This window comes from Tinamus guttatus, unplaced genomic scaffold (genome assembly GCF_059628265.1).
Source record: "Tinamus guttatus ecotype Peru unplaced genomic scaffold, ASM5962826v1 Tinamus_guttatus_pri_ptg000197l, whole genome shotgun sequence".
In the NCBI taxonomy this organism is placed as follows: Eukaryota; Metazoa; Chordata; class Aves; order Tinamiformes; family Tinamidae; genus Tinamus; species Tinamus guttatus.
Genome location: NW_028288731.1, coordinates 4,344,345 through 4,370,819, shown reverse-complemented (window position 1 = coordinate 4,370,819; position 26,475 = coordinate 4,344,345). Strand labels below are relative to the sequence as shown.

The 26,475-nt window shown below is 38.5% G+C and overlaps 1 protein-coding gene, 1 long non-coding RNA gene and 1 pseudogene across 3 annotated transcripts in view; all 3 read right to left on the bottom strand.

The window, feature by feature from the left end:
• The window catches only part of LOC104565871 (aldehyde oxidase 2-like), a 53,758-nt pseudogene extending 49,186 nt beyond the window's left edge, over nucleotides 1-4,572 (bottom strand). The window contains exons 1-4 of the transcript XR_015913309.1: nucleotides 4,519-4,572; nucleotides 2,423-2,480; nucleotides 1,561-1,657; nucleotides 796-904 (exon numbers count right to left, since the gene is read on the bottom strand). The product of XR_015913309.1 is annotated as an aldehyde oxidase 2-like (transcript). The remainder of the gene's footprint in view (nucleotides 1-795; nucleotides 905-1,560; nucleotides 1,658-2,422; nucleotides 2,481-4,518) is intronic.
• A 3,970-nt stretch (nucleotides 4,573-8,542) lies between these two features.
• LOC148594810 (uncharacterized) lies at nucleotides 8,543-10,682 on the bottom strand. Its single transcript, XR_015913308.1, has 3 exons — nucleotides 10,656-10,682; nucleotides 8,998-9,050; nucleotides 8,543-8,754 (listed from the first exon to the last, which is right to left on the bottom strand). It is a non-coding gene; the product is annotated as an uncharacterized LOC148594810 (long non-coding RNA).
• Nucleotides 10,683-22,011: 11,329 nt separating this feature from the next.
• Nucleotides 22,012-26,186, bottom strand: FAM237A (family with sequence similarity 237 member A). The gene is made up of 2 exons (XM_010211882.2): nucleotides 25,775-26,186; nucleotides 22,012-22,151 (listed from the first exon to the last, which is right to left on the bottom strand). Exons 1-2 carry the CDS (start codon nucleotides 26,184-26,186, stop codon nucleotides 22,012-22,014), a joined length of 552 nt encoding a protein of 183 aa, XP_010210184.2.
• Nucleotides 26,187-26,475: the final 289 nt, after the last annotated feature.

Genomic DNA, 26,475 nt, shown 5'->3' with positions numbered 1-26,475 from the left:
TGAAAGACAACACTGCCTCATAATAATACCCTCATAACTTTAACCCTTATTGTGCGAATAATGTCCTATTTTCTGTTTAGATATCTACCCACACTGTAAATATTTCCAGCCATTAAGGTCAAAATCCAGAATATCTCATCAGTCAGAGCTTCAGAGGAGACTACTTCCAGAGTCAAGTCTCTTTGAAAACAGTTTTCGGAAAAGAGAGGATGTTTAAAAAATATATTTAAATCTATGTAGTCAGACTGTGCTTTCAAGAACAGCCTACATTTGCAGAAATACAGAGCTGATCTAATTCAAGGGAAATCTCTGTCACATAGGGAATACTTGTGTCTAATTTAATACCTGTTAATCTAGTTGCCACCTGAAATCACTCATCCCTTACTGCAGCACATGCAACAGGCTGTTCTTAATGAGCTGACCAGATGTCGTTCTGGTGCACTAAATGGAACAGACTGATGCTGTTGCTTTTTCCCTTCCCTCTCTGAAAGCTGGCATCCCATATGGTGAGGTAGGGATATTCTTGTGTTGTGCAGACTGTGATATGGCCCCGGCATGGCAGTATATTAGAACAAACTCCATCCACATTCCATATTGCCCTTTCTATATCTCTATAAGAAACACCTGTTCTACACTTATCTAAAAAGAAAACAAAATCCAGACTCCCTAGAATCCCTTCAGAGACTCCTCATTGTGCAGACTCCCTGCGTGTTCTCACAGATCCCAGCTTCATTAGACAGAAATTGGAAAAATGCCATTAGCTCTCTGCTCTACACAGTCCAGGTGTGCTCTCACCTGAATTGGATGAATCCTGGTTTTAGTGCTTCCAACCCCTTCCGCTGTGGTGACAGCAGCCCTGTGCAGTGAGCAGATGGGTCGCAGGCAGGAATTGGTAGGATGATGCCTTTGAGGTATAAAGGAGAAATGTACTGTTAAATAGCATTCATGTGTGGGGTCATGGAGGAGGATACAGAGGGTATATACTCCATCTAATCTATAAATGTTTACATTGAACAAAGGGAGAATGGGAAAAGGAGCTGCAGGCACACAGAATCCTGCACTTTGTCTGCGACAGTGTGCATCCTGCTCCTACAGCTGGTATTTTTTTTTTAAATAGGCTTTAAGCAAAAAGCTTTCCTAAATAAAGAAGCATAGGACTAATTAGAAAAAATATATATAGTATCATGTATTTCATTAAAACTCAAAGCCTATGGTCAGACCTGACAAAGCTTTACTGCACAGCTTTCCTCAAGAAACAGAGGCAGATGCTAAAAGGGCTGCTGAAATCTCAAATTACATACATTCCAATTTTAAAATATTGGCTCTCTAGAGTTTTATTTTTGCAAAGATTGAAGAGAGGAAATGACGATTTGTTACTGTATAATAATGAGGCCAGCTTTGTAATCTCCTATATGGAGGAAGGCTACAGGTTAGGGCTTTTAAATATGTACTACATGCCTTAGAAATTCATCTAAATGCAAATAAACTGTATATTTCCCAGTGAATCTGAGCATTTTGGAAAGAGTAATTTACTGGTTCCAAATATCAGTGTGAGGATACCGTATCTGCTTGGCAACTGGGTCGTATGTGGATATCATCACAGTGCAGGCACCACAACCTCCTATTCCACAGCCATATTTTGTTCCTGAGAGACAGACTGGAAAGGATACGGTTAAAGAAATTTTTATCCACTTGTGCATTGCCGCTAGTGTCAATATGTAAGTTAACCATCCGGTGCTTTACTATTAGAGTTGCTTATTCTACTGAACGCTTGGACAATGCAATGCAACCATTACTACAACTAATAAAATATTTTTACTACAGCTAATAAAGTATTTCTATTACAATACTTCCTCAATTAATCCTCACCTTTAATTCTGTTTTGCTTCCATTATGGAAGGCTCTCAGCTATAAAGCTAAACCACTTGCTTAATTTTATAGCCTGCATGGCTGTTTCTTAGCTCAGATAATTGCCACTGAAGTCAATATTGCTATGACACCAGTTATGAACCTGCCCCCTGAACAGCCTCAAGTGACAAAAAATAAAGATAAGCTTATGTAGAATTCTTTGAGGGACGGGGGCCTAAAATGTTTTAACGTGGGAGTAGTTCCATATTGATTTCTTTAATACTATAGTCCTCATAAATGCACTGAAAAGTTTTTAAGTGGGTTTGGAGAGCTGTAAAGGACCATTCAGGCAGGGCTTAGAACAGTTACACTCGTGCAGCACAAAAAATGCACATACAGCACTGTATTGTTCTTCCAAGGATAAATACAGGATGAGTTGCCTTACTACTACTTACTGCTCTGTTTACACTGATTTCCAAAGAAAAGTGAAACAAATAATCCCCAATTATAGTATTGTACTATAGCATTTAACTAGAATTACAGAACTCTAAGACAAAGCTCAAAAAACGGATACGCCTCTTTCTTAGATAAAACAGGAGCAATTCTTCAGGATCTGCCTGCTTCTCTGTTACCTATGGTATGGAAAAAAATATACAAATACTTTTAAAAAGAGAGATTACAGCACAGAGAGTTAGCATCTTCCCACAAGGATTAATTATGGTGTTGAAATGCTGCGATTGTACAAGCATATCACTTTTTAATCCAGAGCATCAGGATCCTGTTTCTTGATCACAATCTGAACACGTTTGGCAGTAATCGACAAATATATCCTTTTAAAGTAATAGAAATAAAGGTTTATTCAGAGAACTGAAAAAGAAACTAGTAAAAACATTGTAGAAAAAGTAAAAACAGGGTAAGAAAGAAAGAAGAGACTTATTGGGCTAGATTATTTATTGATTCATAATAGTGTTAGTTGCAATTCTTGGGATTGTAAAATAGAATCAGACCCTTAATTTTAAAGCAATGGACTTGTCTGTGAGAAAACTCTGTGTATTTTTATTTTCTTGAAGTTCAGCTAACCCTTTCCCTTTAACCCTTCAATCCTTTCCCCTTTAACCTGTTAACCCTTTCCTTTGCATAGACTAAGCAACATAAAAACAGAGGAAAATCTTAGTGCAGTATATGAAAAGAGCAAGGAACACGTTTAATTAAATATGTTTTCAATGTAGTGGAGTTCTTCTGTGTCTGAGTGGAGTTTGCCTTAGCCTTACCTTATCTCAGGAATGTTGCTCTGCCATCAGTAAGCCTGGACACGCTGGAGACAAGATACCACAGGCTTGTAAACAGGTAAAACCCATCACAGCAGAAGGAAGGCTGTTCAGCTACACCAGCAGCGTGCTCCAACTTATTTATAGACATATAACTGAGACATAAGAACACATGAGAAAAACCCAGGAATTTGTTTGGAACTGCTAAGTGAAATAACCGCAGGTTGTTTTGTGGCATTGAGGGATTAATAGAACTGCAGTAAAATGTTTACCACAGAACAGAGGAAATTGCATTACAAGGAATGCAACTACAAGGAAGGTTAATTGCAAAGTTCAGGTCTTTGGAGCATTTTCACCTACAATGAAGAAGTAGCAAATATATTGGCTATCAGCTAAACAACAACAATAATACATAATACTGCTATACAAAAAATAAGATAGCACCATTTGCCTTAAAAATCTTATTTTTTCTGCCTTTAAGCACAGCTTATCAAGTAATAGCAAGTAAAATACAACAGACAAAACCACTTTTTCCTTAATTCATCTAGAATCAGATATGTTAAAAAAAAGGCAGTATGCTGTCTGTATAGTAAAAAAAACATTGACTGAACAACTACAAAAAAGCTCTAGAAAACTACATATCAAGCTTTTTTGAGAGAGATAAAACTCCTTTTCAGATTTTTTAATTAAATTTGGCTGGTTTCTTAATAGGAATTCTTATTCATTTGAACTGGAAAGAAGCAAAAGGTGACAAAATGTCATAGAAAATGAAATATGAGGTCTTGACATCAAGAACAGAGAAAAAGTCAATTTTATTTGCATCTTATTCTTTTACTGGTGATCTAATTACTCCCACTACACTGATTTTAGAAACACGTTAGTATGAGGTTTTAATAAATAGCTAAACTAACTATAAATCTAAAATAATTCTGTGATATAAAGGATGATAAAGTCACTGAAGCTACATACATTTTTTGATCTTTATTTGTTCCTAGAAAATACTGAGCTAGTGTGAGCCCCTTAATGTTAAGTTACACAGCTAAGATTTTGAAATTTCAGAGAAATTACTCCTCCTCATTTAACTGAAAGTCCTAAGGTTTTCAAAGGAAATTTTAGTTGTGATTCAATTTCAATAAAAAGTCTTAAGACAAATTTAAAATTAACTTGAACTGAAACTATAAAGCAATCCAGTATTCATATTCACAATAAAGGCACAAGGCAAAGCTAGGAATAATCCATGAGTCCAATTTGGCAGAAAGGAAGGATGCTGTAAGGAAGATCCTAGACAAGAGCTGATTACCTGTGAATGAACTGCTGCTCCAAATTAACAGCTTTCCTGTTTTTTATATAAAAATAAACCACTGAAGCAGTTCCTACCAAAAATGCACTTTTAAAAACTTACCTTCCTGCCATTCACAAAAAAGACAAGCTCATCTGATTCTTGGGGGGAAGCCATGCTGTGGCACTAAAATCTGAAGAAATAAAGCAGTACACAGCACTAGGAAATTAATGAAACACTATACACTCATTAAGGGCAGCTGAGGTTGCTTAATATCCCGCAGAATTTATTTTCAGACGTAGCATCAAATGAAGGTAGGGAGGAGCCAGCATGGGCTATGCAGTTACCGAACAATTAGTAGATTTTCACGCAGTAACGCTGCAATCTAGCTACTCCCTCACCCTACTCCAACAGGCACTTCAATCTCCTCATGGAGGAGGGATTAAAACCCTAATCACCTTCATGCTGATAGGGTACCCAAAATACCAGGCAATGAACTAATTGAAGCAGGAGAACTTTCCACACCACCCGGTGCCCTTCATGTAGCAAATAATTCAAATGATTTTTGTGTTATCCAGTAACTGATGAATGTAGAATATGTAAGAATGTCTAAAGCTAGAACCAAGAATGGGCAGCAATGCTCATTTTTTTGGGGGTGTCAAATGGCAAAGTATGGAGCCATGCTTCTCATTTAGCCTTTTACTAACCTGAACTAACTAGATTTTTTTCCTGCTCAGTGACCACACTTTATCAGAATGAAGATTGCTACTACACACGCATTTAACATTTCCTACTGCCTCTCTCTAGGCCCTCCCACCTTACCAGCCTGTCTGCTCTGGATGCTATCAGGAGATGACCATACTACAGATATGCTAGATATTTAGAGCTTGGAATCTCAAATACTGGTTGGGATTCTAGATTCTTATCAATTATTCTTGATTTGGATCCAGGAAACAAGGCCATTAGTTCCAAAATGCTTTATCACAGCTAGCCTTTATTGTTATTTAAAACTTTTGTACTTTTGTACGTCTGTTTCATTTACCATTTTTATACATTACAACAAATGTCTCTTTTTACTTCATTTAATAAGTGAGCCCATCTGGCTTTGCAAGACAAATATTCAATCCTGCATCTTTTATTGTGCCTCCTTAGAATCAAAGGAAGCAATTCTTAAAAGGTATGCTGCTTCTTTTGCACTTTAGCCTCTAACGCACATCAGAGCCCTACCACAATGCAAGCAGTTAGGACTATTCAGCGACCAGGTTTTGTAAGCAAAAACTGTAATAGGTCCCACCAGCCATGACACTGCTGTGCTCCCCATGGCAGCACCCATCTACACACTGGGATTCTTATACTTCTTACATTACGAGTTTAAGTTTCTCTTAGAGCAGAAGTGCTGAGGGTGAGTAGTTACATAAACACTTCTCTTGGAAATAAAACTAGGAGGCAAAGTTCATCTAAGTGTGGGCATTTCTGTGTGGTGAACATGAATGTGTCGATAGCTACCACTGGATAGCTAGAGCCTATAGAGCCTTAAACCTCTTGTTTATCTAGCTCCTTGAGTAGGTAAATTTCTAACATTTTTAAAAGTAACAAAAAGTCTTCACTACTTGTCACTCCTAACCTTATTTCATAGCTCATGAAGTCACAGTGTCATATATGTTTATTTGCTGATAATTCTAGCTTCCATGCAGTACCTAAAAGGCAGAAGACAGCCTAATGAGGCTCAGTCTAAAAAAACCCAACAGTATATGTTTAGTATATGTACAGATTTTTATCAAGGTAATCAGGTAACACTTACAATGAAGTGGAAGTAGTCTTTGTTAACAACATTGCTCAAGAATCCCTTCCAGAGACAGTTTTGTCCAGGTTCCTATTCAAAGCACACTGAACTCCATGTAAATTTTTCCATTAAAGTTCAGAGGCTCTGGGCTAACTCCTGGTACAGGGAAAGATAATTAGAACTGATTCTTGTATGTTATTATCACAAAGATGTCTGTGGCGAGGAATCAAGAACAGTTTTACTACAAATTGGTCACCTTTGTAACGAAAAATGGACTGAATCCAATGAGCAGGGTTCTGATCCTTCAACAGACAAAACGATTTCGCATACACTCCACTGCAAGACTCAGATCTGTATTAGTAAATTAGCTGAAATCTTCCAAAGAAACAAAAACAAAAAAACATATCAAGTTGTTAAAGCTTAGCAAATATCAGTCAGGTATCTAACATACCTTCATAATTCATCTTCACTTTATTCTCCTGCAGCTGCATTTGAGCTGGTCTTTTCTGGGCTGCAGTGCAACAAAGCTATTCTATTTGGCAGATCCTTCTTGTAGAGTACATATGCTTCAAGTGCAGGTATGTTTGTAGCAATTAAATGCAGTAGTGTAGTGCATTTAAAGTACTGTAGTGAATACAGTGGAGACAGAATGAGGATAAATGATAGAAGATATAAATATACTTTCTTTTTGTAGCTGAAGCATATATTTCTGGAAATGAGAAAAATGCCATTTTATCTGTGTGTTGATTATTGTGTATTGAGGCAGTGTGTACAGTAGTTTCCACTGTATTCCATTCAGATCTTTGTGAAATCTTTCATTTGGCATTCACACAGAAATGGCCCAAGGACTGCAGAAGGCAGATCCATCATTTGTCATCTAAAAGAAAAAAAAAAAAAGAAGAAGAGTAACTGCTTATTACCATTCAACTAGCTTCCCAAACTGTCCTGAGATTAGAGAACCTGCCCTGTGATGGTCTACTTATCTTGGATGCACAGATGGCATAAGGATTTTGGGAAGATGACAGCAGGGAAACACTGAACTGTTCTGGAATATCACAAAAACAGCAGGGATTTTATGCTGATCTGGACCCCGTGTATAGAGGACTCCTTCTGGAGAGCACTTTAATTCCTCCATTGTGTAAAATCCAACGCCTTGGACAAAGGCACCTTTGATCTTTATAAGAGGAGAAACATAACTTATTTTCTCATACTTGGTAAAACAGGTACAATTTAGGCAAGAACTGATCCATATTATCAACTATTAGAAGACCGTTTTCTTTCATGTTTGACTAGTGGAATTCCTGAACCTTTTGGTTAGTCATGCTAACATGATGCAAAAAAGTTTCCCTCTCCTCTCTTACACCAGGCAGTGAAAAGTGCATTCCTGATCAAGTGGTGAGATCTGTAGACCAACTTGCATGAAAAGAACCTGTTTCCTTCCAGATGGGAAGGCAGCTCATGTAATAGGAGAAATTGGAGACTGTAGATCAAAAGCAATATTTAAATGTAGCAGATCATGGGCACATACATAAATTACAGATATAGATATATACACACACACACACACACACTTATATATATATAAAATATTAAGATTGACAAGAGAGATGGATAAAATTCAAGCTTCATTGACATCTATAGGAACTTTGAAACTGACTCAAAAGGGGCCAAACTACTAGTCAAGGACTTAATAATATGATCTATAACATTATCTAGTAAGGAAATTAGTATTCTCTAAATATATAAAGTAATATTCACTTCAGATAAAAGCCTCATCTGCCTAACAGAAATAAGACAGCACAAACTTCTTGGCACATACCTGTCCTATATCCACAGCTGGATTTATGCTGCATCCCAAGTCTGTAAGAATGGTTGTTCTGCCATTCTGTCAATAAAACTCAAGTGTATATTACAGGAAGAGATGCATGGAATAGAGGCATTAGAACACACTATGGACTACTACTGGTGTTCACTGAGATAATATTTGACAAAGAGAGGCCCCTCCAGATACACAATTTAAAGTAATCTCCAATAGTCCATTATAAGTAAAATGGGCTTGTGTCAATTCCATCGGATTTTTAGCCAGAGAAAACTCTCACAGAAGTCAGTTCTATGTCCAGCAGATGGTGTGTGCAAAGTCAGAGGATTATGATATGTAGCTATCTAGATGGTCAAGAGACTGGAAACAGAGTAGGAAGCTCTGCTGTAACTGTCTGCCATAACCAGAAAGATGAACCAATGCAGCATTAACACAGAAGTACAAGAAGCTGATTAATTGTGCACAGCTTTCATTCTGCTCTACCTGCAATTTTCATTCATGTTGCTGATATTTTTACAGTCGTGTGAACACAGGTAATTTATTAATGCAGAATTTACGGCTGTTGAAGCATCAGTAATGCAAGCAAGTCCAGTGAAACTGCATTTATTTTACTGCCAAAACTTATGAGATACTAATTTCTACTTTGTGATCTCCTGTTAAGCAGTTAATTTCAACCTCTGGACAGGCAGCTCCATAAAGAAAATATGTGAAAGGCTGCCCTTTCTCTTTCTCCCAATTCTTATTTTCATTGTAACCTCTGGTGGGAAAAAAAAAAACTTAATCCACACATTCAGGCCAGCCATGAATGAGCACTTGAATGAGCACTACACTATGCACTACAAATCTCCAAATATTAAGCAATTACATAAAACATAAGATGAGCAATTAAAACAAAAACACACCCCAATGGACAAGATCTCCTATGCACTGCATGGGATATCTTCAGAAATCAGTTTATCCTTTATAGCCCATGCATGTTTAAGAGACAAAAATATGTTACCTAAAGTAGCCAGTAGCTGAAAGTCTCACACTCTGTTCAAAAGCTTCTTTAATCTGTTGAATACAGTAGTGTTTGTAATAGGTCAGTGATTCAGAAAGTTACACAGTAGAAATGTATTTATTAAAAAAAATAAACCATAACAAACTGGTAGAGATATGTAGACCAACTGAGGCACAATGTTTAGCTGCACATGGGGCCTAATACTTGGGCACTAAGCCACCTTTGGAGGAGCAATCTGGATTCTTTTTGGTAATGCAGTAATGAATAGACTTGTCAATAACATTATTCCTGCAAAATCTTTATTGCTGGAGTCAGAAAAGGCCTTGCTTGATTTTCCTGTTCAGTTCAAAAGAAATGGGTGTCTCTCAGCTGAACAGATCTGGTTGATAAATCACTGGGAGAGATCTGCACGACCTTATGTGCAGACACCACAGCTGACAAGATAAATGCTCTTTGCAGTGTTCTTATGCCAGCGGCTTATAAATGATAGTATGGGGATCCAAATCTATTCCCTCCTGATTGACTCTCATGTCAGATTTGCTTATATTACAAATCAGGACATCTTTTAAAATTACTTTTAGTTAATTGCTATTTGCTGACTTTGCAAGATGTAAGATTATCTCCTTATGTGGATTAATGTTATTTCTTTGGTCAGCTATTGCTCCTAATATTTTGAGTGTGCCTGAAATATCCAAATTAATTTTTACCTGTTAGAGTAGATGTGTATTTTATGTGTATCTTTGCATATATAGATGTCAGTTATCAAGACACCACACATATTCTAATATCAAGTGTATCGATGAGAATAAATAATTCCAAATTTAAAATTTCACAGTTGTTATGGTATTTAATACTGTGAGAACCACCACTGTGGATGTACTAGATCTGTAAATGCCTCCTGGCAGAGATTATCATTTTCATTCAGCTGTAAATGAGTATTGACTAAACAGAATAAGGAACAGGCTCTCCAACATCTGAACGCGTACAGCTGGATTCCATGCCATACCTTGATAACACATGTTGCTAAAAATGGCAGATATATGCAGAAAGTTTACAGTTAAGAACACTCAGTTACTAGTCCTAAAACTCGATTGCAGTTTTGAGTGGGCAAATCTATTTCTATGAACAGTTTTAGCACTATTTCTGTATTATCCTATTCCAAAGGTGATTATTATATAACTATAGACCAGAACCATGGAAACAAGGATTCCTAATACCTTCTTGCAGTTATATAATACACTGCATATAGAAGATAGATAGAAGGAAAAAGGCTGAGAAAGCTTTTTTATTATTATTATGGATTTGGTAATAAAAATAAAGAACCTATAGCCAGATAGGAAGACTAACTATACAGATAAAACCTGGCATACATTTTACAACAGCTTGTCTGCAGGTAATCCAGAGTGGGTCACACGAGCAGTTATTTTCTGTATAATAAAAACTTCAGCAATTTCAAACGTAATTTTACAGATCACAACCCACCAACAGAAGTGACCTGAGTGTTGTTTGTCACATACCAAGATCAAGCATCTACATGCTGAATCAGCCTGTTCCTGCAGGTCTTAGTTTTATTAGACTGAGAAAAGCAACAGACTACAATACCAATATCACAGTCGCTGCAGGTCACAACCATATCCCATATGATTCACAACTCTTACCCAGGCATTCCAGGTGCCTTTGGGTTATGGTTGATGGTACGCTGTAGGCATTTCAGAAGAGTTTAGCAAGCATCCTGATCAGGAGAGAAATTGGAAGAAAAGAATACAACATTAACAAATATATATTTGGTACTATTTAATACTTATTTGATATGTCTTAGGTGGTATTTAAAATGTAATATGTGTCTCACTGTGTTCTGAGTTTGAAAGAGCATGGTAGGAGGTGTTATTTTCACTACATAAACAAAAACCTTATTAAGACTTAAATTGTAAGGACCGGAATCAGCCTGAATCAGTAAATTTAGAACAGGGACAAGATATAGGATTAGTAGAGGACAAATTAATCATTTCTGTTAGATGAAACAAGGATTTAGTCAAACATCTAAGCCTTCTGAGGAAGGTTTGGATTATATCTGAACACTTACAAGTACCATTACTGAGAAACTGTCAAAAAATGATGTTTCTCCTTGGCAATCTCCAGTGGTATTATTTTTGATCCCAAACGTGTTTTCTGTGAGATCTCTAATTCTTAAATTTTGGCAGGCATTAACTACCACAGGATATTAGGAGTTGTGTTAAACTAAATCCTGCTCTTTACCTTCATAGCCGTTCCACTGACATCTGTCCCTGCAGATCCCGCTGAGGCACAGGCATTAGGAATAGTTGTTGTGCTTGTTTCTCAAAAGTGAATACATAACATGAGGATATTCAGCTCCAGGCTAGCAACCTGTTTCAGGAAGAAGAACATCCTCGTGTGTTCCAGGAATATTCCAAACACTCCAACAGCTCCCCTGTAGCTTCTCCAAGTACTTTACCAACCTCCAGCTGTAACCATTCTGCTGAGTCTGTCAGTACAGAGTTAAGTACCTGATTTTGTTGATGACTTCCTGTAAGAACTTCTTGTAAGACTTAATGCAAAACATGCAGGCCCAGATCCAAAGGGCTCATGGAAATGGTAAATCTCTTTATAGCTATGTCTCAATCATTCATTAAACCAAGACGATAACCTCATCATAGAATCATAGAATCATAGAATGCTTAGGGTTGGAAGGGACCTCTAGAGATCATCTAGTCCAACCCCCCTGCATACGCAGGGACACCTAGAGCACGTGGCACAGGACTGCATCCAAGCAGGTTTGAAGATCTCCAGAGAAGGAGACTCCACAACCTCTCTGGGCAGCCTGTTCCAGTGCTCTGTCACCCTCACTGTTAAGAAATTTTTCCTTAAGTTCCTATGGAATTTTTGATGTTTCAGTTTCCGGCCATTTCCTCTAGTCCTATCAGTGGCCACCACTGAAAAGAGACCATCCCCGTCCTCTGCACTCCCTCCCTTGAGGTACTTACATACACTGATTAGATCCCCTCTCAGCCTTCTCTTCTCCAGGCTGAACAGGCCCAGCTCCCTCAGCCTCTCCTCATAGGGCAGATGTTCCAGGCCCCTGATCATCCTTGTGGCCCTGCGCTGGACTCTCTCCAGCAGCTCCACATCCCTCTTGTACTGTGGAGCCCAGAACTGGACACAGTACTCCAGATGCGGCCTCACCAGGGCTGAGTAGAGGGGCTCTCTTTAGCTTGCATACTAATCTGGAGATTAGCTCTCTTTTTTATGAGTTATGAGGGGTCAGACACAAAAGACCTCATTTGTAAAAAGCATCTCCATGAACCGCTTAATAATAAAAGTTAAATAACCTGTTTTCTTTTCCTGTTGTCTCTTAATCTTAATGAAAACACCTTTGCTTCCTAACACTATAGATGCAAAAAATAGTAACTGTGCTGATTAAAGAAGTTATTCTGTGTGTTTTGCTTCAGCTGCCACCGTAACCAAGAATAAAACCTTCCCATTGTTTATCTGCATGATAAATAAAGCACAAGGTAATATTTGTTCTCTAGAACCTGTATCATTTTTGTATGAATACACTTGTCTCATTTCAATTCCACTGTGCATTAGAAGCACAGACCCATCAGTATAAGCATGAACTAGAGCAGCAGCAAAGAGAAGAGAAGGGAAGGGAAGGGAAGGGAAGGGAAGGGAAGGGAAGGGAAGAAAAAAGAAAAAAGAAAGAGAGAAAGAAAAAGAAAGAAGGAAAGAAAATTAATAATTGGACTGGTGAGAAATGTACAATGTATGGAGATGATGGATGAAAAGTGAAAGCACAGAGTTGATTCCTTCATATTGTAAGATTTGTGAGTTTAGAAAGTCCTTACCAGGACAGATTCATCAGGGGTGCATCCTCCATTAATGTAAAATTGGGCAGCCACAGCTACAATCCTACCATCATTCATGAAGCCAACCTACACCAGATCAACACAACCTTCTTAGATTTTGTTATCCCTTCATTTTTCAGTGCTTGGACTTTTTGCAAATGAATGTGAGCCACATAATCAGAGCTATCCTGTGCTATTCATTTCCCAGTACAATTCACTGAAACTGTAGAAAGGCAAGAGAGTAAAGGGCTTCCCCATCTGCCATCTATGATCTGTATAGGTGCAGCGTACAACAAGCAACATGAGCCCCATGTCAGATGAAGAAGCCCCATGGGAAGCCCCATGTCCCTGTGTGCTGCCTAACAGATGACTGAGAAGCATTTGGGGTCACTTAGCAATGTTCCCTGTAGACAAAGTCAAGCCTCACTGACTGTAAGAATGATGTCTGGCAGACAGAGTATAACATTTTCTTTATTTCTTTCTTTTAAATGAAGAAATGCTATTTCTATTTCACATCTCTCTTTTCACCTGTTGCTACTAATGATAGTTCTTGAGTATTTATCAAGAGATACAGTTTATTTGCAACTCTAGGGAGGCAGCTTGTACAACCCTTCTTTGTTTACCTACACAGTGTAGATGAAAAAAAAGACAGAGCTTGCTGTAATAAACTGTTAAGACTGATAACAGCACATGAGCAGAAAACAGATTAGCTTCCTCCATAGGATGAGTTTTCCTGTATGACACTGTTTCCAAGAAAAGCTACCAACTCTTTTGGTTGAACGTGAACATATGGAGGGCTTAAAATAAATCTGTGCAGATGTTTGAACTAGTAACAACATTTGGTTTCCAGTTCCCAGAAAAAAAGAAGGAAAAGGATTTGCACTAAGGGGAATCCAAAAGTGCAGAGATAGAAACAAGTGTAAAGAAAGTTTGTACAGCAATTTTATCTCTTGGTTTCCTGGCTACTGGTTTCATTTTAGATTTGAATTGATTATAATTATTTTCACTAATAGAGCAAGTATTAACCATGAGTATTAATCTCATTCGTAGACCATGGGCAGGTATTTTTGCAGTGAATACTTGTAGCACTAACTTCGTATTTACCAATAAAAGGATGTCAGCCTCCAATGATTAATATATCACCCCCTCAACTCAGAACAAGACAAACTGCTCTGTTGGTTCTAAATCAACAAAAGTGACAATTTCAGACAGAATTAGATAAGTTATTAATGGGTTTGCTCATGAATCCAGGTCTAGCAATGCATGTAAGTATATATTTAGACTAAATTCGAAAGACTTAAATATAGCCTTCGATTAATAAAGTAATATTTTCAATGTACACACAATGCTTCAGTCTCAGAGGTTGGTGTTTGATAATGGTCAACCATTTCAAGATTATTTCTGGCTTATACTAATCTTAATTTCTTCTGGTCTCATCAATCTGAGTCTAGATCATCTTAAAACAGTGTAGCAAAACAAAATAAAATGAATAACAACAACAAAAAAATCTAGTGGACAACTTTACCAAATGTGAATAGTCTGGATTTTGCTAGTGACTTGGGGAAAGGAGAAAGCATTTTAGCTGCAAAACTTGGCCACCCAGTTTTCTCCTTGTAGCCCAATACTTCCAAACACATACTTACTTGTTTATGGCCACTGTAGCAACTGTTGCCAGTAATCCACCTTCCAGGAGCTTCCCACCAAAACCTCCACCAACTCGTTTGACATGACACATGATCCTGTTGGTTGGAACGCCTAAACTTGCAGCTACTATCTCCTGTAAAAACAATTTCTATCTTCTTTTTGTTACCAAGACCCTTTCTCAGCTCAAACTAGATGTAACATTTAGGTTTTGCAAAAAGAACCTTTTTGCAAGAGAGTTCCATAGATGCTAGCAAGATTTTCAGCTTAAAAGAATTTTTCCCCTCATGTAAGTTTAAAAACAAAAGATAACAACAAACACTCAGTGCTGTCTGCCTTCAAAATCAGAACCATGGAGAATGTGAAAGGGCCAGAGACAATAGTGAAAAATAAACACTGTGAGAAGCAGTGAACAAAAGTAAAAGGTATTAAAACATACTTTCCATTACTTCCATTAATTAACAAAATCATGAAGTTACTTTTAATTATTTTTTAAAGTAAAATAAGACCATCTGGTTTTCAATAATCTAATCTACATGTGTCAGGAATGCTCTTGTTTCAAATTTCCATTATTCACCATTTTCTTAAAGACAAAATTCTTCATGCTTCCCAGCTATCGGTGGTAAAAGTAATGGAAATGACAGAAGAACTGAACAACAGGCTTTGAACACAAACCTCTAGATTTTTGCTCTGAAATGCTGTCAGTTCTGTGCACCATGGCTAGAGCTATGTCAGAGTTTGTCAATTTTTGCTTAGAGCAGAGGTCTCCCCGGCAGCTATCAGGTTTGCTCTTTCGCTCAGCAGACAGACTGTGCAGGGTGCTGATTGCTCCCACTTTTATGGAAGCTATTGGGAATTGAGGATCCTCAGCATTCCATTGGGATTTTCTCATGCCTGCGTTAGTGGGACATGGCACTTTGTTCAGAGGGAAATAAGAGACTTTTACCTCCTCCTTATCCTGATGACAGAGTGACAGAGTGACAGAGTGTACATCAAAATACAGCAGTACTACAAAGCAGCTCTGTATTTTAACAGTGTCCAGTGTTACATTTTGAGCTACTTACAGTGATTACTAAGCTTAGTAACAGCCTGAGTAAAAAATTGAGGAATAAGTTTTGAAAAAGATAAGGGACAAAACTGATTTTCTGCATTTTTAATAATTTCTCTTGCTCAGTGCCAGCTGATCTGAACAATTGTTCACGGTCACAAAGAACTAGTTCCTTTCATGCTGGCCCCTTTTACAAGTGTCCAGCATCTTTTCTTTGAAGGTAACTCTAAAGGAAGTTGGGGATAATGACTTAAATTTGAAATAGTTTATAGCAAAAAATTATTTTTAAAAATAAAATTGAAACAAAAAATATTTTCCTTGATTTCATCTGAATTTTATTCAAGTTTTCATAAGCTTGAGATTTTTGTGTCTTTATTAAGGATATCAAAAAGTCTCCCAGGACATGCTTACCACTAAGAGCTACTCACAAGGTATAGCACTGCCAAGAGAAAATCCAAGACTTGGTCTCTGCTGTCCTCTACTGCTGAGTTCTCCTTAGCACTCTTGTTAATTTGCACAAGCATCCATCAAACACTTCTATCTTGATTCCTAAATCTCTATGAAGAGCTAAGCGCTCTCTTAAGGGCTAGGAAAAGTATTTTTTGAAATAATACTACAGTGATATCTATAGAGCTGGACTTCTCAGTCTTCAAAATTTACTTGTAAAATTTTTCCAGTTGGGCTGAAAATTCAGATATAACAAATTTAAGAAGGCTAAAATGGCATTTGTTATGCTTATTTCCCCCTTTCACACTTTTTAGAATAACTTTTTAATATACCCATGAGTGTATTTTTTACAGAACAGATTTTTATGATTTAGATACAGATAAAAATCAAGAATTAAATAGTTTTATTGTGGCCTGTTGCCTTCAATCCTTTGAAAAACTTGTATCTGAGCTTCAAAGTAAGGGTCCCTTTGAATTCTGAAATTTTACCAAAAGTTTTATAAAGTATAAAGCCATCTTACAATAACATCATTTGCCTGGTATATTTGGATGTTCTGTGGTGTTTTGGTTTGGAAATCTTGTAGGACACTGCCGTCTTCCATAGGCATGCCAGCACAGTGGCAAGGGTCCTGAAAAGCAGTTGAATTACTATTAAAACTCATATTCAAATTAAAAAAGCTAACAATCAAAATGGCAAAATGTGATCTTTTCACGTAGAAAATTCCTTCAGGTCTTCTACTAGTCAGAAAGGCTCCAAAACAAGATTTATAAAATGGAGTTATGAACTTTTCTAAATAATCTTTAAAAATGTATTGCATTCAGCTAATATGCTTAAGTAAACAACATGAAACAGTATGAGTCCCAGGAGCTTTGCCCTGCAGTCTGATCAAAACTGACACAGAATCACTCCTGGTAATGGTAATTCAAAGCAAAAAGCTAGAGTTAATATACAAACACGAGAGAAGGGCAAAAGGCATGTTATTCCTCAGAAGAACAGATTTGAGGAAAAAAATAAATGTCACAGTCAGAAAATACTGCACCAGTGTACTGCATTGAGTTCTTCCCTCTTAGTCAACATCTCATACTAGAAGGATGGTTGCTTTAACACAAAGTTACCAAAAACATTATTGTATCCTGGCTATTTAGGATTTGAAGAGACAGACGTGGCTGTTTTCCCTTGAGCCTCAGAGATCAGTACTGATATATAACTATATTAACATAGCTTTTTTAAAAAAGAAACACACAAACAAACAAAAAACCCCACACAGATCAATGTCAAAGGGAAAGATATTTGAACACCTAAAAGTTAAACGGGCATCTGAACCTCTATGAATGTGAGTTAGGTGCTCACATTCTGTACTTCTGCACCCTAAAGATAACATTTGTCAGACAGCAAAGTACATTCAACAAATCTCTACCATCAACATGTAACAAAAACCTTGCACCATTTGGTTGCACAAAAAAACAAACATGGAGAACTCATTTACCATCATCATTACCATCATCTTCAAAGACATAAATGCTTCCAGGAAAAATCTGTAAAAGAAACTGACTATCAGAGTTTTCTTATAGTTGGCTTTCTCGCCCCAAGCTAAGCTAAGAGCAATTTCTTCAAGGATGAGTCTGCAAGCTTTATCCAGCATCTGCTCATTCCAGGATCTGGCAGCAAAAATGTGGTATACAAATAGATAGACCTCTTCTGGCATAATGGTGTTGTCCAGATCCATTTGCAAAAAGATCACTCATAGTCACTTTCTTCCTTAAAAAAAAAAAATATTAGAAAAAAAAACACAAAAATAAAAAACACACATAAAAAACCCAGAAACTTCTATAAGTGTGCGATCAGCATTCATCAGTCACATTTTAATTAGCAAGGAATGCCCGCAGTCATCAGGGTGATACAGTAACTTTAGAGTTTAAATGCTATCTCATCTAAGGTATGTTCTAGAAATTAAAGTGTCTTCTGTAGTATCAAAACACCAGAGCCCAGGGAATGATCCCCATTCTGTAACTGGCCCTTTGGATACTGCTTTGGATCCTTTCCTCTGCTTCAAATCTCTGCAGCTGCTGTTATCACCACCACACATAGGGACAAAGACAACAACTGGGAGAGAACAGTTGGAAAAAGGGAAAGGTTGTTTATTTATTTTTTTTTTTTACTGAGGCTATGAAACCTCTTGGAGCCTTGAAGGGAGAAAATACTATCACCATTTCCTCTCTCTCTTTGGTAGATGACTCTGAAAATCATAGAATCCTTAAGGCTGGAATGGACCTTTAGAGGTCATCTAGTCCAACCCCCCTGCACACACAGGGTCACCTAGAGCACGGGGCACAGGACTGCGTCCAAGCGGGTTTGAAGATCTCCAGAGAAGGAGACTCCACAAACTCTCTGGGCAGCCTGTTCCAGAGCTCCGTCACCCTCACTGTCAAGAAATCTTTCCTTAAGTTACTATGATTTATCATTCAATGAGATAAGATTAAAGACAGGATTTCCAAATGGAAACCCATGTGTTCACAGAGGCCTTGGGGCCCTCACAGCCATGCACGCACGGTGGCCCCGGAGGGACGCAGGAAGGCCCGTTGGACACCTCAGCCCGGTGTACTCAGAGACCAAGGAGCACCCCACGAAGGTCCACGGCGCCCCCTTGGCCCCGTGTGCACGGAGGGCCTGGGGGTCGCACAAAGGCCCGTAGGGCCCCGCCGGCCCCATGCACATGGAGGCCCCGGGGGGCCGCACGAAGGCCTGTAGCTATGACTAGTCCCAGTCAGACTCCCAGCAGTACCAAAACCCGTTTGTAATCGATGTTCTTACAGCAGCAGAGCTTTGGTCAGCACTCTGGATGCCTCACTTTTGATAATGAGGATATAATGAGATGACAGACAAAGCTGCAGTTCCTGTATAGCTATCTTAATTCGGAGTTTTATAAAGAGGTTTTCAAGGCTCCTGGGGAATCCAAAGGAGAGTCCTAAAATCTCCTTTCCACTTTAGCTCAAGACTCTGCATTGAAGCAGGTGTTCTTCTCTACAGCTGAACATGTTTGCAGGCCTTTGCTGACTTTGTCAACCAAGTAACTTTGCCAGTTTGGAAGTGATGGAAATTGGCATTCACCTTGCAGTCTCCCAGAAATATTGAAGGTAATTGATGTCAGATTCTGAAGTTTCTCAGATGTTGCACTGTAATGGCAGAGTTCTGCCTTTAGTGACTTCACCAGGGACTATAATCTGATGTTAGAGCAGGATTTTCCTTTCTAACTGGTGGTTTCCAGCTCACTTGCAGAAGATGTAGGGTCAGCTGATAAATTTCAGGGTGTCTTCACTAATGCTACATCGGTTTACACAACTTCCTGTCCCCTAAACTCTGACTGCTTTATAGCCGGTAATGCTTGGTGTTTCAGGAACATATATTTTTTACTTAAGAGATCGCTTCAGTGAACTAGTTTCAGTGATGTATCATCTGTCATGTCTTTTCATCGACAGAATGGAAGGAATGAATTCTTAGCTGTCAGTCTTCTCAATATGTAAAAGTTCACGTTTTTGCAAACATTTGAATTCATATTTAAAGGAAAATATGCTCTGAACAGATGAAGGAATTTGACTGCTTTAAAGGGCTCTTCCATTATCGATAAATCTATTTGTAAGTACAGAATTTATGATAAGAATATAAAGTTACTTGCAGCATGTAAATCACTGGAATATTTATCTTTGCTTGCTAGCACTGTTTTCTAAAACTCTAGGAGTATCAAAAATGCTTACTCACATACAGTATGTATATGTAAGTAAACACAAACCGTGTGAAAGTTTGTAAATAGGTGATTGGCTTTAGCTAACAGACACTCTTGCGGAAGTCAACTGCAAAGTTTCTACTAGGCATCAGCAGAGAATTAGTCTGAGATTTGAAGAGAAAGGAAACGAGACAAAAGCACCATCACATATGGCCTCGATCCATCCCTGCTAGAACCTAGCTTCATTTCTTATGATAATGGATACCAGTAGGCCTTAGAGGGAATTTTGCACATTCTTAGAAGAAAAATAATGCGCTCATTGATTTCCTTTTATCGTTTCCTGTTGACTGCATATTCCTTACAACAATCACCACTTCAGTGATTTCAGTGAGATGCACGGGTATAACATGCCATGATAGAGAGGATCATAGGATGGGCATTGTTTTGACGATAGCAGTTCTGAAGTTTGATGTAATCTTTGCTAGGAATTGTGCTGTATCCCTTACTGATGGCAGCAACAAGCAAGACATTTATTCTGGTAGTGCACAAAAGTGTTTTAAAGATCTGAGAAATATAAATGATTCAGTACCACTTCAGTGATGAAAATATAGATCAGCTACTTGCTATTGCTGTTCTGGAGGAGGTACACAAAAAATAGTGAATGAGCATGCGGATGTGGGCTCAAAAGCAAGCCTGGTTCAAGAACATTTTATATACTCTTAAGTGTTTTAGTTGAATGCACCGAAAAAGAGCAGTTTATTAAGAGAGAAGGGACTCTTATTTATAACATGATTTTGTTTGTAACGACTAAGAAAAAAAACCAAATGTGTGAAAGCAAAATATTTCGGTAGTCAGGTAAATTGTGTATTTTGAAACTTAGCTTTATCTATAATGAAGCAGGGTTAGGCCAATGTGATTGAAAAGGCAAATGAAAATGCAGTGTTTAAGAAAAGCTGTTCAGCAAAACAGTTTTCCACTTAGAATTTCCTGGTATTTTTTTAGAATTAATTATAATCACTGAGATAAATGGACTCTTTGATGTGTATTAAAATGACTAGAAAACATATTTTTTTCTATTAGCGCTTCATCCACCTCTTTGAAAGGCCTTACACAGGTAGTGATGATAATGAACGTTCGTGGTTCTTTCTGCTATTTTTGGTCACAGGAAGCCTTAATTATGCATAATGCAAATATCCAAGAACTACAAATAACAGACAATTGTATGGAAGTGGAAGTGAACAAGTAATTTGCAAAGGAAAGGTGAAGAGAGTAAAAAACCAAAGTAATGGAAGGATGAAGAGCCCAGAGAACACTTAGTGTTGAGGTCACAAGAATATGGATATACGAACACCCAAATATTGCCCTGGGCTCAGGGAAGGATAATGGGAATGAGCAACTAAACGTATTTTCCCTGAACAGTTTGGTTTTATAGTTGTGTTCATCCAGTCAGGCAGTTGGAAATACTTTATTTCAAAGCCTCAAGTATTGATTGTCCAAAGGTACGTTGCTGAATTAATAGCAAATTCCCTTTTAGAGTTATCAATAGAAGTTTAAACAATAAAAACAGAAAGTTTGCAAACAATAATAGAGGAAATTCAAGTGATGTCAAGAAGATTCTTTTGATTAACCACTTCCAATGACAACATGTAACACTGTAACATTTTTCAAAACTAAAAAGTTTTGGGAAATGTTAGCTTTGCTGCAAATTACTACAAAAATGGAATGTGGAGGCAAACATCAGAGTGTCTGATAACACTTGTTAAGATTTTTTTTCTTATTTTTGCTGGAAGACTGAAAATATTTTTAATATAAAAAATATGTGCCAGCTTTCTTTGGTAGGATAATGTCTTCCAGCAACATTTGCTTTGTGCAAACATGCACCTGTAGATAAAATAACACATCCTGACCTCAACTCTAATCCTATTCTGGAGTCAGTGAAGGTTTTTAGCAACTTCCTGCTCAGCTTGTCTGCATCTTATTGAATAATCAGTTGTTTCCATTTCAGCACCCAAAATACAGTGAGTTTTAGTAATTCGTAAGCATTACAAAAATGCTTCACATATGTACGCATTAAAGTGGCCAACTGCTGTTGTTTGCAGTTTATTAAAGAGACTGAATTCATAGGCAGTTAAAAAAATAAATCACGGGTCCAAGAAAACAAAGTTAATCAGAGATACAGTGCTCATAGTTATAAGCTTTCTTCCACCATATAAAGTAACATCCATGAGGATTAAAATGCAAAAACTAAACAAATAGTTAAGAAAAATACAGATAAAAACCTTAAAGCAAGTGTGTTATTTCCTCTTTTTGCCTAGATCCCCAGTGACTCTTCCAAGTAATGTAGATCTACTCTTTTGCACATGGATACTTATTAAATCTTCAAATACATCTTTCTTCTTCAGAATTGCCATTCGCTGAATATGAGAAAATGTCCCTGAAAAGTGACATGAAAATACATAAGTTATCGATTTCCAAACAACAAAGAGCAGCTGAGTGCTCACTTTGCCATTGTGATATTTTCTCTATTTTTAGCTTCTACTTTCCTCGTTTTATCAGCAGTAACTAAGTGTTATTGTCTAAAAAACTCTTTATTTTGGCAATAGCCATATCCCTCTACTTGCAAGTTGCCCATCATTGACAAATTACTTTGAATTACTTTGACTCCCCACCCAGCACAGACCTTTTCTGTCATATAAACATTCTCTATTTGTAAGCAGCAGAGCCAGGACACTCATCTCCCAGAGCCATGTTATGGTCTTATCAACTCACAGGCTTGTCATCAAACTCCTTCCACAGCAGATGAGAATTATCTTAAAACAGATATCTTAAAACAGTGGCATATTTCAAGGATTATAGGATAATTTATATGCAGTGATCTCCAAAAAACACTTAATTGGTTGTGTTTTTTTCAATCACATTTGCTTTCTGAAAAAGTAGCTGTTTAACCCAGTCCCTGCTCACATGCCCGATGCAGCAGCCTTCGTCCCTGTGCCCTGCCAGGTACCCTGCAGAGTCAGGGCAGCAAGAGGGGCCTGTACGAGGACTGATCTGAGCCCAAGGACCTGCTAGGGGATTTGCACCTGCGAGGGGAGGGTGCACAGCTGTGACCACCCTGCAGGGCCAGGAGGAGAAGGCAGACAAGAAACCCTTAGGCATTTGTATTCCTAAAGGTTCACTGCAAGGTTGTGCTGCACTGGGGGCTGAGGAGGGTCTTCTTGTACGGCTGCTCTTCAGGATTTGTGGTGAGTACCAAAGCTGTTTTTGCTTTTGCTTGCTTTGCTTTTCCCTTGTGATTTTCAAGTCCTTGTCTTGGCTTTGTAAAGAGTTATAATAGTTCTAGTACATTTAGCTTCAGTGTTGTATTATATGAGGAATGCTTTTGTGAAATTTGTTTTTTCATGAGTGGCTGGATTTTGTTAAGCTGTCTTTGAGTAAAAGACAGCTTGGTCAGATAACTGTAAGGGACTCTCCTCACCTGCCTCTTTGCAATCAGTGTGGAGCTGACTAGCACTTCTCTGCAAGATATTTGGAGATATCAAGTTGTAATGCTGTTGGGTTAAATAAGACTTCAATGGAGGGAGACTTTTTTTCAGATAATTAAATCAGCAGTATTTCTTCAGTCTTCTGTTTTTTTGTTTTGTTTTGTTTTTAATGGATTGTGATAGAACTTCAAGAGTGTCTTCAGACCTGTTCATAACTTCAAGCCTAGCAGGACTTGAGTGACTCAGAAAACAGCTTCTGGTGCTGTAAATCCGGATTACTTCTACCACTGTCTTGGTGAACTCAGTCTCTTGATCCCGTTTCCCAGGTGGATAAAGTGAAAAACCATGAAGGTGCCTGTTAGATGTGATGGTGGGGCTGTGTTTAGCACCATCTCCAAGCTTCACCAAGGACTTCACTAGTGTGTTTTTTTTTTCTTTTTTCCTGACTCTTTGTTATTTGTGTTTGCTAGAAAAGCACAGTTCTAGAGACTGCTTTCATATATTGTGTGGTCAGTACTTTCATTCTGAAATCTGAGTTTATAAGAATAACACCTGGATGTTTCTGCATCAGGTTGAGATCTCTGTCATGCCTTTTCTTTTCAATGATCTGTTTAAGGTATTACTATGAACACAACTTACAGAATGCTCTTTTTTTTTTTTTTTTCCTAATGGCACATAGTATCGCAAGATTGAATTGATGTGAGTATTTGGGAGGAATAAAACCCCCAAACCTCAGTGTAGAGCAACAAAGGTGTTCTCAACAGATGCAAAAATGGGAGTGTAAGGAACGAGGAGGGAGGGAAACTACCATTGTTGTTTGACTGTTTTACAAACAGTTTCAGCAGGCTGTTTTATCTGCCCATGTAGACATGGGAGGAAGTACATAGGGTCATTTCAATGCCAGCAGTGCTGCTATTTGGGCTGAGAAAGCACGCCCAGAGTAGAAGCAGTAATTCAATTCCTCATTGTTTGCTAGCCTGAGATCTCTATCTGCAATTGTTAATGATGGATTTGCCAGCTTCCAGTGACTAATCAAGGCAGTAGGGTCAAAGTTACAAAGATTAGAACAACTGGTTTTGCTAAGAAACTGGGAGGCTTGGATGAGAGGTTAGATGGCTTGTCCAAAAAAATGGAATTTAATCTGTCACTGCTGTAAGCTGACTACTACTAACTAATGTTAATCAATTGTACAGAGAAACCTGATAAACTGATTACAGCTCACAAAAGAATAGGGAAGAGTGGGGAAAATCCTTGTTGCTCTTAAATTGTGCATATTGAGTAGTGGTTTACTCCCATCCCTCTGTATGGGAGTAAACAACTCTGCCCAAAACATGTAACTTGTTCTTCAGAAAATATCAGACTTAATCAGTGTCTTAGCCAAAAGCTGATTATATAAGAAAACCTCACAGTGTGACATAGGTATGAAGAGCCAAAGGTAAGCAAAAGGCTTAGAGGGAAGATAGGCAATGACATTCAAAGCTGCAGTCTTGACAACAGTAATTAATCTGGTGCTTTAGCCTGGTGGGTATGTCAGGTTTTGGTACTACTGATGCCGCAGGTGTTTAAGCTGCGCTCTGCTTGTGCTTCAAAGTGCAGCAGTCTTGCCAGGACTGAGCAATTTGTGATGTCCAAGGCCACTTTGGATCCCAAAAGGGGGTCTGAGCTACCTTCTCTCAGCATGGCTCAATACAGCAGAGATCTCCTCAGAGCTGTGTGGTTCACTCAGGCTCTTCGAAGGACAGAATAGGATCTACTGCTTGCTTTTAAAAAGCAGGTAGTTGTGGCTTCATTCACAGGTTTGAAACTGGGCCTGTTTGGGAGTTGCTCTCCCTCTTGAGTTTGAGGGGGCTGACCCCAATGCACAACTCTCCTTCCAGCTAGGACACACTATAAGGTTATGGGGATAAGGACCTCTCTATCCCTTGTATTGAACCTTATGTTTCTACTGAACCCATAATGCAAGGTTTGTGGTTAAGGCATGTGGCTGTCCCCACAGTGGTATCTGAAAGCCTGCATGCTCCTGAGCCCTAGACTTGTTTCCATTATCCGTTGGACCTAGTTACCAGTATGGAAATAGGAAGAAATATCTAGCAGTCGACTACTAGAAGTAAACTCATTCTTACCCCTCTGCTGCCAGACTGCTGTCCTCCCCAGCAGCACCAGCGCGACGGCTCGTGGGGCTGTGCGCTCCTCAGAATGAGAAGGGCTCATCTAGCCTAGCCCTGCACAGCTGTGGCAAAACGCTGCTCTGGCAGAACATCTCTTTATGTTCAGTTACTCACTTGCCATTTGTTTGGTTGCATCCTCCTGTCCTGCACTGTCTTTCCCTGCCCCTACACTTCCCCATGCCTTGTGAACTTAAAAGTTATCACTGGAGGTCACGTAATTTGGAGGTTAAATTCTTCCTGAAATAATTTTGGACATAAACATAGTTCTCTACTAGATGGTGTTTCTTTATGCAGCCCTGTCAATTGCCTCCATGCTATTAACACATGTCAAAACAAGCTTGGATCCCTTTTCTTTCCCGTTAGCCTCTAGTTATTGCCTAAGAGATGTGTATTAAAGGAGCAGTAACCTTGTTTTTTCCGTGTGAACTGAGAATGCAGAGTAGTGATCTTCTGTTCAGCTTCTGCCAGCTGCCTTCTGCCCAGGCCGTGGGTTCTGGAGAGCACACAGTCCACATAGATATCCCAGAAGAGCTGAGCCAGGTCCCAGAACAGAGCCCCATGCTTCAAGTTCTCTGAGGATTTCAGGAAAATCATGAAGTCCCAAAAGCCACTGACAGAGTCAGAAATGCGAGGCTTCCTCATTTCCAGCAAGACAGATGAGGAGGATTCCCAGCACTGAGGGTCTGCTCGCCCAAGAGCCAGCGGATCGATGTGGCTCTGGCAGAGGGAAGGTGCCACCACACAGAACGCTCCCATGATCAGCAGAGAGCACGTGAGTCTCATGTTGCAGTGGATCCTTCCTCTGCTCCCAAGATCCATCGTGTCACTGAAATGTCACAGAAACAAAGGAATCAGGAGAAACTGCTCACTATTGTTTGAAGGAATTAGAATCCCCCTATCTTATATTACATAGAAAGTGCTAATGTAGTGCTAATTATTCCTCTGGATTTTGAACTTGCAAATAAGGGTCCATCCTTTTACAGCGCCTTTAAAACCTTTTGACCATCTTGCTTTCCTTGGTAAAATTTTGTAAACCTTTTAAAATAATCTGCAGACTCCCAGTGATCCGTGGGCAGCCTGTTTCTTATAACTGTTTTAATGAATTAAT

Bases quoted from the DNA above. Each gene is read 5' to 3' on its own strand.
- FAM237A (XM_010211882.2), bottom strand. From the start codon at position 26,186: ATGGATCTTGGGAGCAGAGGAAGGATCCACTGCAACATGAGACTCACG. The intron at 22,152-25,774 runs GTTACTGCTCCT...GTCACTTTTCAG, and splicing joins GTTCACACGGAAAAAACAAG to GGACATTTTCTCATATTCAG.